We start from the raw sequence: 17,500 nt of genomic DNA, 5'->3' as shown, positions 1-17,500 counted from the left end.
CATCAAGTATTAGGAATTTGAAAATATGAGGCTAAGTCCTGGAACATGGTCTTGGTCAAAGACATCTCCAGACCCAAGGGATTCACCTAATTTCAGAATTCTTTGAGAACTACCACCAGTCTCTAGAGATTCAGATAGGATGGCAACATCAGAAAAATCAAACTCAGCGACCTTCATATTGCCCAGAATTACTCGACAAGGACAATAGACAATATCTCTACCTATCATCCAATTCATGCACAAGTTCAAGTGTTGGTGCAGAAACAAAGGCATGCTCATTCCTGATTTCACAAGAAAGAAGCTAGAAGGGCACCCACCACACTTTACAGAATTTTCAGTACCATTTTACATGTTTGCTATTAATTAAACAATGCATGTTGGAATTCTCCTAAACCTCATGTACTAAGTCAAATGCCTCCTTGAGGTTGACATAGGCTACAAGTAGGCCACAATCATACTCACTACAATGCTCATCAACGTCTTAAAGAGCCAGCCATCCAGCGAGTTCTCGCTCGCTCACTCGCTCGCCCTCTCTCTCTCTCTCTCTCTCTATCTTACTCTCTATCTCACTCTCACTCTCACTCTCACTCACTCTCACTCTCACTCTCACTCTCTTTGTGTGTGTGTGTGTGTGTGTGTGTGTGTGTGTGTGTGTGTGTGTGTGTGTGTGTGTGTGTGTGTGTGTGTGTGTGTGTGTGTGTGTGTGTGTGTGTGTGTGTGTGTGTGTGTGCACATGCTCCATGTGTTGACCCCTATAATAGCCTCTAATACATATGTCTACTGTTATGTCATCCTCCAGCTTAGAGGTTGCCTCCTTAACTTCAGGCAGGATATGCCATTTCACACCAATGGGTGGATCCAGCACTTGGATCAAGACGCCACTTATAGCTAGCTCTCTGTTGCTCAACCTGATACAGCTCAAAGTATTCAGCCCATCGTTTATAGTGAAATAATTCAACCATTCACTGAGTTCACAGTTGTTTGAGAGGAGGGATTGAAGTTCAGCTTTCTTAGGGATAGCTGGCAGGACAAAGGTCATTTACAAAGAGCCTTCAACCTTTTTAGCAAGGTTCCTGATATACTGTTCCTCATCCATCAAGTATCCGAGTCTTAAAAGCCAGGGAATAATGCAAGCCCCAAATCACCATACATCTATGGCCTCCGACTCTTGCTCTTGAGTGGACTCCTTGGACCAATAAAAGTCCTGGAAAAGGAGACTATTCTGGATGGATTCAGCTCCCTAGCCAAAGGGACTGACTGACACATTGTAACCAATCACAACCAGATACTGCACTGAAATCATCCCGAACAATGTAAATATTTCACTAGCGACAGTTTTCAGTCATAAAAGTGAGTTTGGTATAGAACTTCTCTCTCATGTCAAGTTTACAAAGGGTAAACAACAATGCGAAGAGACATGCATACAAATTTACATATAAACGCATGTACAGAGGTATACATATGTATGAATATGTATGAATGGGTGTGAGGATGTGAGGGAGTGAGGGAGAGTCAGTGAGAGTGTGTGTGCGCGTATGCGTGTGCATGTGCGTGTGCGTGTGTTAGGGTATGTGAGGGTAGGGGTGGGTATGGGTGTTTGTGTGAGGGGTATGCATGGGGGTGTGTTTGGGTGTGTACATGTGTGTGTGTACATGGGCGTGAATGTGTATGTTTACATGAGTGTGTGTGCATGGGCGTGAATGTGTATGTTTACATGAGTGTATGTACATGAGCGTGTATGTGTGTGTGTGTGTGTGTGTGTGTACATGGGCGTGTGTGTGTGTACATGGGCGTGTGTGTGTGTGTATGTGTGTGTGTACATGGGCGTGTGTGTGTGTGTATGTGTGTGTGTGTGTGTGTGTGTGTGTGTGTGTGTGTATGTGTGTATATGTGTGTGTGTATATCTGTATGTGTGTATATGTGTGTGTACATGTGTGTATATGTGTGTACATTGTGTACATGTGTGTACATTGTGTACATGTGTGTGTACATTGTGTACATGTGTGTGTACATTGTGTACATGTGTGTGTACATTGTGTACATGCGTGTGCACACTGTGTACATGTGTGTGTACATTGTGTACATGTATGTGTGAATGGGTGTGTATGTGTGTGTACATATGTGTGTATGTGTGTACATATGTGTGTGTATGTGTGTACATACGTGTGTATATATGTACATATGTCTGTGTATGTGAGTACATATGTGTGTGTATGTGTGTGTGTACATGTGTGTACATATGTGTGCATAGGTGTGTATATGTGTGTGTACATGTGTGTGTGTGTACATGTGTGTGTGTGTGTGTGTGTGTACATATGTGTGTGCGTGGGCATGATGGTGTGTGTATGAGGGTGCATGGGTGTGCATGGGAGTACATGTGTATGCATGAGTGTGCACAGTTGTGCATAGGTGTGTAAGAGTGTGCCCCCTGTGTGTGTTTTTTTTGGTGTGTCTTTATGCATGTGTTTTTGTGCCTGTGTGAGACCATTGACTGCGGATATATGTACTGTCCACTGTACTATTTAATGAATGTTATTGTACAAAGATAGCTCTACAAGTGCTATGCTGCCAAGGAGTCAATTAGTAGGCCTGTGACTGATATCCCCATCCTTGAATTTCCTGGAAATTGTTTTTTATCCTAAATTTTTAATGTTGATACATTTATCATTATCATTATTGACAGTATGATTATCATAATTTTATTAAAATACTAATAACAAGAAAAATAATAAAAATCACTCAGAAAATCAAAGAAATAGGATAAACAGGTAAGACAGGTAAGAATATTAACAGACCCCTTGGTGAAAAATTACAAGTGGAGCCATCTGTGTAAACAATATACAGATATATTTTTGCCATCCATAGTCACTGGGTTAATGAAAAAAGGTGTTTCCTTTTCCAAATGAAGAGGTGATATCTTTATGAAACCTACATATAAAAAGGAGAAAAAGCCAAACATCTTATCTAAAACACTAGGTAATGAAAACAAGAAATTTGTCTTCGCAGCCCGGGCCTAAATCTAGTCCCTTTTGACCACTACTTGGTTCTAGATGAGAGGAGCCAAGATAGATTAAGAGTAAGAAAAGGAAATTTAGTATTAAAGTGAAATAATAAAAGGATCAGAATACAAATTGAGAGAGAAACAAAAAGAGAATGTGATGGAAAGCATTCAGGTACTAAAGCAAAGTGAGACAAGAGAAACAAGGGAAATGTATTAAAAAACAACAACAACAGGAAAATAAGAACAGAAGAGAAAATATACGAGAAAAAATAAAGAGTACGAGGTAAAAAAAGAAGGAAAAAATAGAGATATAAAGAATGTCAGAAGGGGTGAACACAAAAAGCAAATAAAATAAAAGAGAGAATCAATGAAGAAGACAACATAAAAAGCAAGAAAGCAAAGACTTAACAGCATAGTTAAATACAAATGAAATAAAAAAAAAAAAAAAAATCCAGCTTTACATTTCTCTTCAAGTCATCCAACGTCTCAACACCTTAACTTGAGCCCAACTTACAAACCTTGAATCCTACCTTACCAATCCTTTACCAAGTGATACCTTTTAAAACTTCCCCACTCACAGAGGAAAAAAAAAAAAAAAACAGAAAAACATTTACATCAGAAACAAATCTGAAACCCCTCCATGGAAGTTGAAGTGAGCTAAGTACATGAAGTGAGCTAAAATGCTAGTGCAACAAGTGTCTGGGGCACTTAAAGCCCTAATATGCATCACACACACATGGAGCAACTCACGGAAGTGTGGTTGGAGCGGTACACCTGCGCTGCCCAAGACACGTCAGGCGTGAGGCGGTACGGGGAGGCGGCGGAGCTGTTGCTGGATGAAGATGAGGACGAGAGCAAGAGGGAGGCTCCTGGCGAACCTGAGGCCGTCGAGCCCAGGCAACCACCACCTGCAGCACATTCCTGCTTTAGCCCTTAAGTGTGGAAAGCCTTTAGCCACTAAAGGGGGTCATAATACAACCAAATTGTGATCTGTATGCTTATCTAAATAGGAAAATTATTAAAATAGACAGAAGTTAATTTATATCATAGTATGTTTATTGCATATTGTTGATTTACAGTCCAGGATGGTAATGATGATGGTACTTATAACAACAACATCAACACCAACAACAACAATAATAATAATAGAATCAATAACAATAACAAATATAACAACAACAACAATAATAACAATACTAATAATAATAATAAGAAGAATAATCATATTAATCATAACAATTACTATAATATTAATAATAACAATAACAAAAATAATAATAATAATAATAACAATAACATTAATGATAAGGATAATATCAATAATAAGAGTAATGATAATAATAATAATAATAATAATAATAATAATAATAATAATAATAATAATAATAATAATAATAATAATAATAATAATAATAATAATAATAATAATAATGATAATAATAACAATAATAATGATAAAAATAATGATAACAATAATTATGACATTATAATAATAATAACAATAACAAAAATAATAACTATAATAATAATAATAATAATAATAATAATGATAATAATGATAATAATAATAATGATAATAATAATAATAATAATAATAATAATAATAATAATAATGATGATAATAACAATAACAACAACAATAATAATTATTAAATAAAATATCAATAAAAGTGATTATGATAATAATAATGATAATAATGACAATAATAATAGTAATAATAATAATGATAATAAAATTGATGATAATAATATTGAAAATAATAATAATGATAATAATAATAATATTAATAATAATAATAATAATAATAATAATAATAATAATAATAATAATAATAATAATAATATTAATAATAATAATAATAATAATAATAAATCATTATCATAATGATAATAATAATAATGATAATAATAATAACAATAACAAAAACTAATAACAATGAATATCAATATTATCATTCTAAGTATAATAATTATCACTATTACTATTATTAACATTATTATCATCATTATCACTATCACCTTCATAATTGTTGTTGTTGTTATTGCTCTTATCATCATCATCAATATTACTGTTATCATCATTATTATCATTAACATCAGCACTATCATTATCTTTATTATCATCGTAAACTTTAATATCATTATAATATTATCAGTAATAATAAAATAAATAAAAAAATAAGTAATAATGATAATGATGATGATGATAATAATAATAATAATAATAATAATAATAATAATAATAATAATAATAATAATAATAATAATAATAATAATAATAATAATAATAATAATAATAATAATAATAAAAATAATAATTAAAATGACAAGTTTTATTCCAACAATTTCTTTTCATGTAAATATACCATTATGCATTATGTATTGTTTATCATGGAATTACACTATTAATAACATAACACAACATAAAAAAATAAAATAAAATTAAATGAGTAAAAAAAGTCAAAATCAATAGTGACATCGAAATAAAAGCACTAACCAAAACATAATACCATCAGCAAATATAAAGCAATGGTGCTTATAAACAGAGAAGGAGATTACTAACCCCTTCTTTGCCGAAATCAACAAGGTCTACTTGAGTAAGCCTGACAAGCCGACGACCATAAGGTTTACTAGTGTAAGCCTGCTAGGTAAAGGGCCATTTGGAGTGCAGGAATGTTGTTGCAAGAACAACTTACAACTTGACTATGAATTTATTCCCCCTGTTAAGGCCAAGTCAAGGCATCATTTGGGTATGGCGAACTATTTCATAATGCTTTGGGCACATATATAGACTTATATGGTATGACATACTTGGAAAAGGACAGATGGCCTCGACAGCTGAGCGCCTAGTTACAAAGATGACTGCAACATATGACAGCCCCTTCTCTCTACATGCTTCCCAGTTCCTCCCTACCTTCCTATGCCAACAGACCCAGTCTACCGTGTACTTGCCTGATAAAAAATTCTATGAAGTAGTTACTTTAAAGTCTTAGTAATCATTTATTTTGTTATACAATATATTTCAATAGCATTTATGAATTCTAAGTTAACCTAAGAGATGTGATACCATGATCCAAAACCTTTGCAACACCTACATCTATGGGAACATTGAAGGGAGAGGAGAAGGAATAGGAGTAGGAGAAAGAGGAGGAGGAGGAGGAGGAGGAGGAGGAGGAGGAGGAGGAGGAGGAGGAGGAGGAGGAGGAGAAGTAGGAGGTGGAGTAGGAGGAGTAGGAGTAGGAGTAGGAGGAGGTGGACAAGGACGAGGAGGACAAGGACGAGGACGAGGAGGAGGAGGAGGAGGAGGAGAAGGAGAAGGAGAAGGAGAAGGAGAAGGAGAAGGAGAAGGAGAAGGAGGAAGAGGAGGAGGAGAAGGAGATGGAGGAGGAGGAGGTGGAGAAAGAAACTGAGGAGGTTGTGAAGGAGACTGGGGAAGTGATTGAGGAAACAGAAAGATCATAAGGAAGAGGAAGAGGAAGGGTAAGAAATAGAAGAAAATAGAAGAAACAGCACAGGAGAGAAAGTGGGAGAGGAAAACAACAATCACAAGGGTGAAATAGAAAGAAAAGAATAATAGAAATAACAAGAAAGTGGAGATTTTAAATAAGTATAAGATAATATAATCTTATAAATTTCAAATCATTCTAACTTTAGGTCTGAATAATAGTGAATGCAATATTGAAGTAGGTCCTTCCTCTGTACTAAATAAAAGAATTAATAAAGTATAATAAAAGCAAAAAACACTGATACTTTAAAAATATGATAATGTATTTTTAGATGATTGGTAACAGAAAAGGTTATTTGCATGCAACTTTTTATGTTTTTTCACTGCATTTGGAAATAATTGCTTCATTTGATAAAAAAACAGAAAAAAAAAACTTGAATGAAGTGTGAAAAGAAAGGAAATCTAAATTCTACCGCATCACAACTCAAGAACATCTGTACATATTCAAGTGGAAGAACCCAGACCCATTAAGCCAGAAGTATTTAAGACAATTTAACCAGTATGAAGCACAATTCGTTGAAAGCCTTTTCTTTCACACAAGGAGAGTATACTATGATATCTAAATTTACTTTATCATTATTGTCATTGAGAAGGCATTTATACATATGCTTTCTACATTTTTTCTTTAACCCAGTGCCGACTTGTAAAAAGTTTGGCAAGTGGACGTATGGACGGGGTTGTTGGCGCGCATCGGCAGTTTCCCCTGTTTGCGCCCAGCTCGATCGATAGTTGGCAAGTGACATCTAGCACCTAAGTTTTTACTTTGCTATGATTTATGAAAATATTACAATTTTGAAGGTTTACCTTCATTATAGGTGCCATTGCTTAAAATCTTTATCATATAAATGAAGCCGCTACTATCGGAAAAAAACAAACTCCGTCCGACGTGGCATGACACAATGCCACCCGTCTTTCGGTCCACAACAGCCATGGCATGTACGCACATGCCACCCAGTGCCAATGGGTTAATAATCTTTATACAAAAAATGGCTCCACTGGCACTTTGTCACCAATGAGTTAATTACAAGGTATGACTGACTTCACCCATACACCTCATTAACTGAACATTAATTATTACATTAACATTCCTTTTGTTAAAGTTATAATAATAATAATAATAAAAATAAGAATATGAACATGAATAATATTGATAATTGTTTTTAAAACAAAAAACTAAAGAAATGGGGTACAATTGTGAACCAAGCAGGCCTAGTAGCTGACTCTCAAGTAGCTAAGCACTATGCGTAAGCGAAATTAAGAAAGCACAGAGGGTAGTGTATGTATCTGGCACCAATACAGTTAAATAACAAGTGACTTGAGTTGTTACTGGGGCATCAGTCTATATTCTTACTTCATTGTGAACCACTAATAAAACATTTTGATGTAAATAAGCCATCAAGTTATCCATTTCTAGGTGCACCTGACACCACCTGTTTACCACAATACTTGAATTTTTGGGGGAAAAGGTTTATTTCTTACAGTATCAATATCATTAAAAATAAACCTCTTCTTTCCAAAATTTGGAAGAATAAGCCAAAAAGTTAAAATCAAGTAGGCCTAGGTGCCTAAGCACTTTTGGAGCCATCTATGATTAACCAAAATTGAAAAACTAAAATCATAGTGCATCAACAGGAAAATCCCTTATTTGTGGTTTAGCTTCCTCATCATATTTCTCATGTGGAAAAAAAGTTAATTTCAAATCCTATCAAAAGTAATAAATAAACTTCATAGAGAATATCCAAGTTCAACATCTTTCGACACAAACAAGACTTAATCTTCAACCTAAATACTCTTGACCTACAAAACCATAGGCTTGATCATCTGGAATGAGTAAATGTCACAAAGTGTGAAAAATCACATGCAATTCGAAAATAATATATATATTCATATTTTTTATTGCTTGGAATAAAACACAAACAATTAAAAAAAATTAAGATATACTTTTCAGATAATACTTCTCAATAAAACTGCATTCCCAGTATGTATGTTTGTAATGCATGGTATTGGCCTACTGTCCCCTTACGAATCCCCCAACAAGCCCCTCCCTCCCTTGATGTGACCCAGCTGCCTCCAAATCACTGTATAGTAAAAGTCTGAATCCCCACTGCACATCTCTACTTAAAGGGTAAATACATAATATCTAAGCTGTGACGACACTTCAAATCTTAGGAATGTAAAATGTTACCCCTGAAATTTGTACACAGGAAAAAAAAAATGAGATGTTCTAATGAGGTGCAGAATAAAATGAGAAGATAAAGATTTGTTACATAAAATCACTACATCTTACATTAACATCATGAACATCTATGAAAATAATCAAAATTCCAATCTGAAGCCAAAAAGCTTGTTTTTTTATTAATTTCATTATGGTAATACTTCATTACATCAAGAGTCTATATCTCAACTGCCAAGATCAGGTCTCTTGAACTGCAACCCTGACAATTAGTATGTAGTAATGAATGCCCATCTTCACCTTTACTAAAAGAATTTCCCATCATTATTGTGTCACAAAAGAAAATAACAAAGATTTATCAATCTATAAAAAGAAAAACAAGCTGCATGGCTTACAAAACTATCTAATTGCATGCAACATTTATGTGAAAGCATTTAAACAGATATCATGGTTGATCTTTATCATAGCAAAAATTAAGATATTAAAAAGGTATAATTATAATATTAAGAATAAATGTAAAATCTACCTTAATAACAATAATTATAATATGACCAATAATAGGAGTAGTAATAATGATAATTTCCTCTGCTAAAGTGTGGCTGTGATACTAACATAATATACCTGAGTCGTGGTCGTGGTCATCGAGGTCAGCCGGCTGCACCGTCAGGTCCCCCTTCCTCTCTTCGTCCTTTTCTTTCTCCTTATTATCATCTCCAACGTTCTCCTCCACCTCCTCTTCCTCTCTTTTGTTCTGCTCTATTCCTTTAAAGATCTCTTTAATGTTTTCACCCCTACCACTCTCGCTATCTCCTTTTCTTCCTCCTCCTCCTCCGTAATATTCTCTTTCTCCATGATTGGTTCCTCCTCCAGCATCTTCCATCCCTCCTCCTCTTCCTGCCTCCCCACCCCAGTCCTCAAGGTGCTGTATCTCCTCCTCATCCTCCCCAGTAACCACGATGGTGAACCCCCCCAGGCGGGACTCCAGCGCCTGCTCTAGCTGGGCTGCTTCAGGTGAGAGTGAGCCACAGCCACTCCCTCCACGGCTGCTACCCTGCGGACTCCCTGGACCAGTCACCTCAATCACGATCTGAGGTGGTGCCACATGGGGTGTCACTGGGGCAGGAACGCTCTCCCCCTCGGTGCTCATCCCTCCTCCATTGTCACTGTTCTCTCTCTCAGGGACAACAGCCAGGCTTGAAGCAGAATGTCCTTGATGGCCCAGTGGCCCTCCGCCCTTAGAGGCAAGGTCCACTCTGTCTGAGCCCTCACTGTGCTGTAGGACACACCCTGTTATACCATAACACACACCCAGCCCTTCTCACACTGCACACTACGTCTCACACTCTCCATCCCACTGAGACACATTCAACTATTCAGGTATTCTTAAATGCATAAACTCTCTCTTTAGGAATTTGAGATTACAGCCTTCTTCTGGCTCCTCAAATATATCTAGAAGTATTTAGTCAATGAAAAAGTGAGGTAATGCACAATAGAGACCTCTGGCTCTAAAAACATCTCTATTGGCGTACTAAAAAGTCAGAAGATAAGCCCCAGACTTTAATTGTCTTCAGTCAACTTCCATTATATACCACCTGCATCACTTTGCCTTGTGCAATGCACTACAGTAAGCTAATGCTATTGCTACATAAGGCTACTATAAAAAATAATGATAACAGCACTAATAATGATAATCAAAAATATCAATATAACAATGATATCAGTTATGAAGCTAATAATAATTATTATAACAATAGCAGCAATGATGATGACGATGAAGTTAATTGAGATGATGACTTTGATGATGATGTTGACAGCGATGGTGGTGGTGATGATGGTGATAGTGATAAATGGTGATTGTGGTTTGTGATGGCAATCACTGATGTTGTTGTAATTGTTGATGTTGTCATTTTCATTTGTTTTTGTCACTGTTGTTACTTTCATTTTAGCTATAATAGCTACTTTTGTTAGTATTGCTACTTAGGTGTGTTTACTGTTGCTTTTGTTTTTGTTATTGTTGTTTTTGTTATTGTAATTGTTACTTTTGTGTTTATTATTGTTGATTTAGCTTTTTATCTTTACTGCTTCTGTTAGTTATTATTAGTTATTATTGATGATAGAGTAGATGATGATGATGAAGGAGGAGGAGGAGGAAGAGGGGGAAGAGGAGGAAGAGGAGGAAGAGGAAGAGGAAGAGGAGGAGGAGGAGGAAGAAGAGGAGGAGGAAGAAGAAGAGGAAGAGGAGGAAGAGGAAGAGGAGGAGGAGGAGGAGGAAGAAGAGGAGGAGGAAGAAGAGGAAGAGGAGGAGGAGGAGGAAGAGGAGGAGGAAGAGGAGGAGGAGGAAGAAGAGGAGGAGGAGGAGGAGGAGGAGGAGGAGGAGGAGGAGGAGGAGGAGGAGGAGGAGGAGGAGGAGGAGGAGGAGGAGGAGGAGGAGGAGGGTGGTGGTGGTGATGTGGGTGGTGAGGATGTGGGTGGTGAGGGTGTGGGTGGTGAGGGTGTGGGTGGTGAGGGTGTGGGTGGTGAGGGTGTGGGTGGTGAGGGTGTGGGTGGTGAGGGTGTGGGTGGTGAGGGTGTGGGTGGTGAGGGTGTGGGTGGTGAGGATGTGGGTGGTGAGGGTGTGGGTGGTGAGGGTGTGGGTGGTGAGGATGTGGGTGGTGAGGGTGTGGGTGGTGAGGGTGTGGGTGGTGAGGGTGTGGGTGGTGAGGGTGTGGGTGGTGAGGGTGTGGGTGGTGAGGGTGTGGGTGGTGAGGGTGTGGGTGGTGAGGGTGTGGGTGGTGAGGGTGTGGGTGGTGAGGGTGTGGGTGGTGAGGGTGTGGGTGGTGAGGGTGTGGGTGGTGAGGGTGTGGGTGGTGAGGGTGTGGGTGGTGAGGGTGAGGGTGAAGGTGAGGGTGTGGGTGAAAGTGGTAGTGACTGATTGATTGACTGACTGATTGGTTGATTGATGATGATGATGATGACAACTATGACTGTGGCAGTGACAGTGATGGGGGATAACTGCAATGGCAATGTTAATGACAATGACAGTGAAAATGAAAATGATGATCATAATAAATATTTAAAAAAAGAAAGAAAAAAAACACTGCTGGCATCATGTTAATATAGACTACATGCCTACCCTATTGGTTACCATCCTTCTCCAAGAACTGAAGCAAAAACTGTGCCATGATTACCTTTGATTCTTGGACCTCTTGTTTAGGAACTGACTGGTGCGGAGACTGTCTGTGACCTCCATCTCGTCTCCCTGGAAAAGAAAGGGATCCAAAGAATTCCAAAGATTACTAAATCAATACAGACATTTTGTTTTTACTTTCTACTATGAGAGAGCCTTGAAAAAAAGGCAATGATTATAACAGCACAAGTTATACAAAATTATTTTTTTCCAAACATCAATATACAAGTACTTCACTTGTCTTCCCACCCCCCCAAAGGCGACCACAGATTACACTTATTTCAAAACAAAATATCAACTAACCCGACTGGAACGGTTTATAGCGCAGGAAGCCGTCTTTTGTGCCGTTGAGGAAGTATTGTACAGATTCTTTGAATTTTGCAACACGAGGGTCACTTATGGAGCCAAATATCTGTGCTCCAACACTAAGCAAATTATTGACATCACATCTGTTGACTATGAACTTGACAACTGCTCGTATTACTTCCTCTTGTGGAGTCTGAATAAATATAATAAATATACATTCAGACAGATAGATGCTAATTTATACAGATATAGATATACATATGTAAGTTCATGTAAACATAAAATAAAAAAGAAAATTTTTATATATATAAATATATATATATATATATATATATATATATATATATATATATATATATATATATATATATACATGCATACATACTTGTATACAGATGTCTCTGCGACTACTTAGCCATAAAGGAGTCACTTACATATGCATATATGCACATATATGCATATATACATGCACCTACATTTGCATTACTAATTATTTTAGCAACTTTATCAAATTCAATTACACATATCAAACAGGTTATATATAATCATTGAGAGCAGCATACCTGTTGTCTGTCATAATTTGGAACTAATGCAGCATAGAAATCTCTGAGATCAGATTCTGTGAGTAAATAATTTCCTAAGAGCGCTGCCAGCAAGCAGAAATAGTTGCGTTGTAGACCCAAACCTCTCGCCACTTCATCTAGAATAAACTCTTTGGTTTCCAGCGACCCCTGAAAAGCAGAGGTAAAACATAGGAAAATTTCATTAATTATACATGGTTCTCAAACACAGACTCATACTCCTATTCACAAGCACAAATACACATATGAAGCTATGCATGTTCAAAGGCATTCTCAGAAAATACATCTATTAAACGTTTTGTTAGTTTAAACTTGCATCTATACCACAGATTATTGATATGTTCACATTAATGCACTACTATCATTAGAGGGAGTGCATTAACACAAATATATCAATGCCTACATTGTAGATGATAGTGTAAATGGAAAAAAAAAAAAAAAAATGTAATGTACTGTCAGGCAATTGGTGGTAAAAAAAACATTTAATTACATACCCTCATATATGGGGACCCTTTTTTATTACATAACTCTTAAATATTCATAAAACATTCAAAATGCACTAGATGACTGGATCAGATACATCTTATGGTATATACATGTATTACACTCGAGACCTATAACAACAATTAATGAACATTGAAATTTTTCTGTATCATTTAATTTTAGAGAAGGCATTTTACAGCCTTTGTTATTTTTCTTTCTTATCTTTGTCTATACTATCTTTTGTGTTATCTTTTTTTTACATTTACTTCTCTGAACTTTCTCTAAAGTTCTATTCTATGAATAACAAAAAAATACAAAATAAGTACCAGTATGAGAATTTGGACTAAGGAACCTATAACATATATGGATATATTCAACCCAATGCCACCGGGAAAATGTTTTGTTCACTTTAGTGTTGTTCTGTTCATTGTTTCTGCACATAGATGTCTCTGCTAGTACTTAGTCATAAAGGAGTCACTTAGTAGATCTTGTGACCTCACCATTCCTTCAAGTAGCAGGAAAACACATTTTTTACTAATACTTTCAATAATGCTACAGTTATTTTTGTTATAAACATTATATCAACTATAATGTTATTGATATCACTAAAAGCAGTACCATTTACTAGAAATTATCAAAAATCAAGGAAAAGGGTAATAAGGTGAGACAGGTACTTCTTGTAACTGGCTCATTGATGACCTAGTACTTGTGGAGCCATCTATATATAAAAACAATGACTAAATTAAACATACAGTGGGCATGGTATCCCGGCAACATGTGGTTCAAACAATTTCACTAATCAATTGTGGAACTAGTGATTGTAACCAAGTTTAAGGCAGAATAAAAACAATAAGTAAAAAAAACAACAAAATTTAATTCCTCCCTCCCACCCAATAATTACAAATCTAATAATAGCAAGATTGAAAAAGGCTGAATCACATTATGCCATCTTTTTTAGTCTAAGTTGGTGGGAGGAGCAGTCCGCAAAGTTGCAAAATAATAAGATAAAATAAATACATACACAAACAAAAATGAAAAACGAAAAAGACTCCAAATCCCCTACCTTGTACGTTAGTTTGAGCTGGTGTGAGGAGAAGTAGCGTGGGGGGTCAAATATTATGTATTCTGCATCTTCCGCCATGAGTCCATGGTAATTGTTTTCTCGACAGAAGGCAATTACCTCTTGGTGGTGGTCGTCCATGGTGCAAAGCTGCCATTGGGTTGTGAGAACCAGTGTGTAAGGGAGTCTTCTGTATGACACATGTTTAAAAATGTTTGCTGCAGTTTGAAAGATAAAATTTATAGTTTGTACCGTTCTATACAGCAGATGAAGATAAGGATGAGGACGAGGATGAATATGGTGATATCATCAATATCAGCAAAATCAATCTTATGATCATCATAATCATCATTAAATGAAAAAAAAAATAATAATAATAAATAATAAATAATATATAATAAACAATAAATAACAAATAATAAATAAGAACAATAAAAAACAATAATAAATAACAATAATAAATTATTATAGTAATAATAGATAATAATAATAATAATAAATAATATCAATGATAATAAATAATAATGATAATAATAAATAAAATAAAAAGCATAATGATAATAATAATAATTGAAAAAAATTATAATAATAATAAATGAAAAAACAATAATAATTATAATAAATAATAATGAATAAAAAATAATAATGATAAATATCAATAATAAATAATAACAATAATAATAACAATAATAAAAACTTGAAAAACTATAAAAATAATACTCACAATAATAACAATAACAATAATAATAACAATATCTTTTTTAACCCATTGGCGCCGGGTGTCACGTACGTACATGCCATGGCTGTTGTGGACCAAACGCCGGGGGCATCATGCCATGCCCATTCCCGCCCTACTGGCTCGTCGGACGGAGGTTGTTTTTCTCCAATATAGCGGCTTCATTTATATGGTAAAGATTTTAGGCAATGGCACCTAAGTGAAGGTAAACCTTCAAAATTTTAATATCTTTATAAATTTTAGCAAAATAAAAGCTTTTAGGTACTATATGTAGCTCGCAAACTACCGATCGAGCTGGGCGCAAACAAGGGAAACTGCCGGTGCGCGCCAGCAAGCCCGTGCATACGTAAACTTGACAAAATTTTTACCCGTCGCTGTTGGGTTAAGATAAAAAGAAATAATATAAAATAACATCAATAATGAAAATTATGATGATAATAAGTGTAATGATGATAAAGATGATGCCGATAATGATAATGATAAAAATACAATAATCATAATAATTACATTACCATAACAATAATAAATGAAATACCAAATGAAACTGATGCAAAAGAAAACAAAGAATCTGCAGAAAAAAAATGACACGAAAATACACTTTCACTAACCACTTGTATATTAAGGTGGCGCAAGGCCATGCGCAAACAGGTCCGCAAGCCAACAGGAGCCACCCACCACACCTTGGGCGGGGGAGTACCCTTCACTGTCACATGTTTCAGCACCTGCAAAACAAGAGACAGTTATTGATATCTCGCTTGATGGTTAATTTCTAAGGGCACTGCAAGCAACATGTTCAAGGTTTTACAAATTCTATGAGCTTGCATTCCTCAGTGAACATATTTTTTTCTTTTCTGAAGTCTACATCAGTTTCTGGATAGGACTGTAGTTTTCTATCCAATTCTGATCTATGAATATCTGTTGATGCAATTGGAAAAGGCATACTGAGTATGGAGGGGAGGCATGTACATATATGCCATTCCTTTTATGGTCCCCAAATGGGTTGGCTGGCTTCCTCCTTGTTTCTCAGACCTTCAAGGTTCTGCAGGTCAAAATCTCACACACACTCACTCTCTCTCTCACACACATACAGACACACACACACCATTAGCATGCATGTATGCGCAAACGCACACGCACAAGTGCACACACACACAGATATACAGGCATGCACTCACCCACACACCCATACACCCACACACACAGTCCAGAGCCTGTACTGCTTGTTCCTTGGTGAAACTGAGAACACCAACCAATTACTTATTACTTATGACTTATAAAACAATCAATCAAAATATGCATAATGCCAAGTGCAAGACCTGTATAATTAAAAACCAACCATTGATAAATCTAATGTTATGCAAAATAGCAAACTTAGATTTCTTTCAGCAGAGATGTGTTGATTTTTAAAGCATGTATGATACTAGTAGTTCAAGATAAATGAATGCATAATAGCATAGGGTTGATTGTCTAAAAATCATAATTTTTGTTGTTTTTATCAAATTTCAATAGTCACATCAGCCTTTTTTGCTGGGTTAACATAACCTACATGGCATAACCACTGTGATTCTACTTTGGCACCAGGAAGAGAATTTTCAGTCTGGCCCATTACATATTCTGCTGGGATGTTTGCTGTGTGCTACCAGCCTAGCCCTCTCATTTTGAGAAGTTTCAGTAGACAGTTTTCGGATAATGGTTACAACCATTTTTGCTCTATGTTCATATTTAGTAGCTGACCTTCAAAATATCATATTTATTATGAAAGCCATTCTTCACTTCATATATACTCTATTTTACTACACTGCCTCACCCCTTCATCTGTAAGTCTGTTGGCATGATCTTTTGGTTATACAGCACTGCCAATCGTAAAAAGTCTGCAAGTAAAGATATAAAAAGGGGGAGGAATACCTATTGTCAGTGTGGAGCTCACATTTCTGACATTATGTCACCCTGCTGCAAGAAGTTGACTACTGTCTTCATGCTGACAGGATACTCCTGCCCCACATAAATCTAGAAAGCAGTGGTATACATGGCCTTTGGTCCATCATTGGAACACAGCTTGTACTGGTAACACACTGCCCATTGGTTTTCATCCACTGTAATGGTTCTACTGGGGATGAAGACTAGAACATCTTGGATTGGTTGCAACATCCAGAGCTGATCACTTACAGCTTTGCTGTTGCTGAAGTGAAGAACTGAAGAGCAATTATTTCCAACATCATTCAGTTAAAAAATTACTGAAAATCTTGTCAGGAAGAAAAGCCAGATCCAAGTAATTAGTTCTGACCCCAAGATAGGCAAAGAAGCCAACATGCTCTGTGGGACATTCTCCCATTTCCCATTTCTTCCAGACAAAGGATGATACTGAGGGTGTTAAGGTCCCATTAATGCCTGGCATAGAATGGAAGGCAAGAGACTCATTTGAGTCTACCAAGTGTCCTGTCAAGACACAAAACCAATGTCCAACTAAGAGTTGAACTGTCGCCCCTGTT

The 17,500-nt window shown here is 36.2% G+C and overlaps 1 protein-coding gene across 8 annotated transcripts in view; it reads right to left on the bottom strand.

Moving 5' to 3' along the window:
• Window positions 1–17,500, bottom strand: part of LOC113824331 (constitutive coactivator of PPAR-gamma-like protein 1 homolog) — a 95,807-nt gene that overhangs the window by 65,730 nt on the left and 12,577 nt on the right. For 4 of the 8 annotated variants that reach the window (XM_070122950.1, XM_070122949.1, XM_070122954.1 and 1 more), the window contains exons 4-10: window positions 15,620–15,733; window positions 14,279–14,425; window positions 12,715–12,882; window positions 12,149–12,344; window positions 11,847–11,917; window positions 9,292–9,952; window positions 3,752–3,909 (exon numbers count right to left, since the gene is read on the bottom strand). In XM_070122950.1, coding sequence (XP_069979051.1) covers window positions 3,752–3,909; window positions 9,292–9,952; window positions 11,847–11,917; window positions 12,149–12,344; window positions 12,715–12,882; window positions 14,279–14,425; window positions 15,620–15,733 — 1,515 coding nt within the window. The remainder of the gene's footprint in view (window positions 1–3,751; window positions 3,910–9,291; window positions 9,953–11,846; window positions 11,918–12,148; window positions 12,345–12,714; window positions 12,883–14,278; window positions 14,426–15,619; window positions 15,734–17,500) is intronic. The other 4 variants (XM_070122955.1, XM_070122956.1, XM_070122957.1 and 1 more) reach the window with 2 other exon arrangements.

This window comes from Penaeus vannamei, chromosome 6 (assembly GCF_042767895.1).
Source record: "Penaeus vannamei isolate JL-2024 chromosome 6, ASM4276789v1, whole genome shotgun sequence".
Taxonomy (NCBI): Eukaryota; Metazoa; Arthropoda; class Malacostraca; order Decapoda; family Penaeidae; genus Penaeus; species Penaeus vannamei.
The sequence above is the reverse complement of the archived record's forward strand: the minus strand, read 5'-3'. Positions and strand labels throughout refer to the sequence as shown.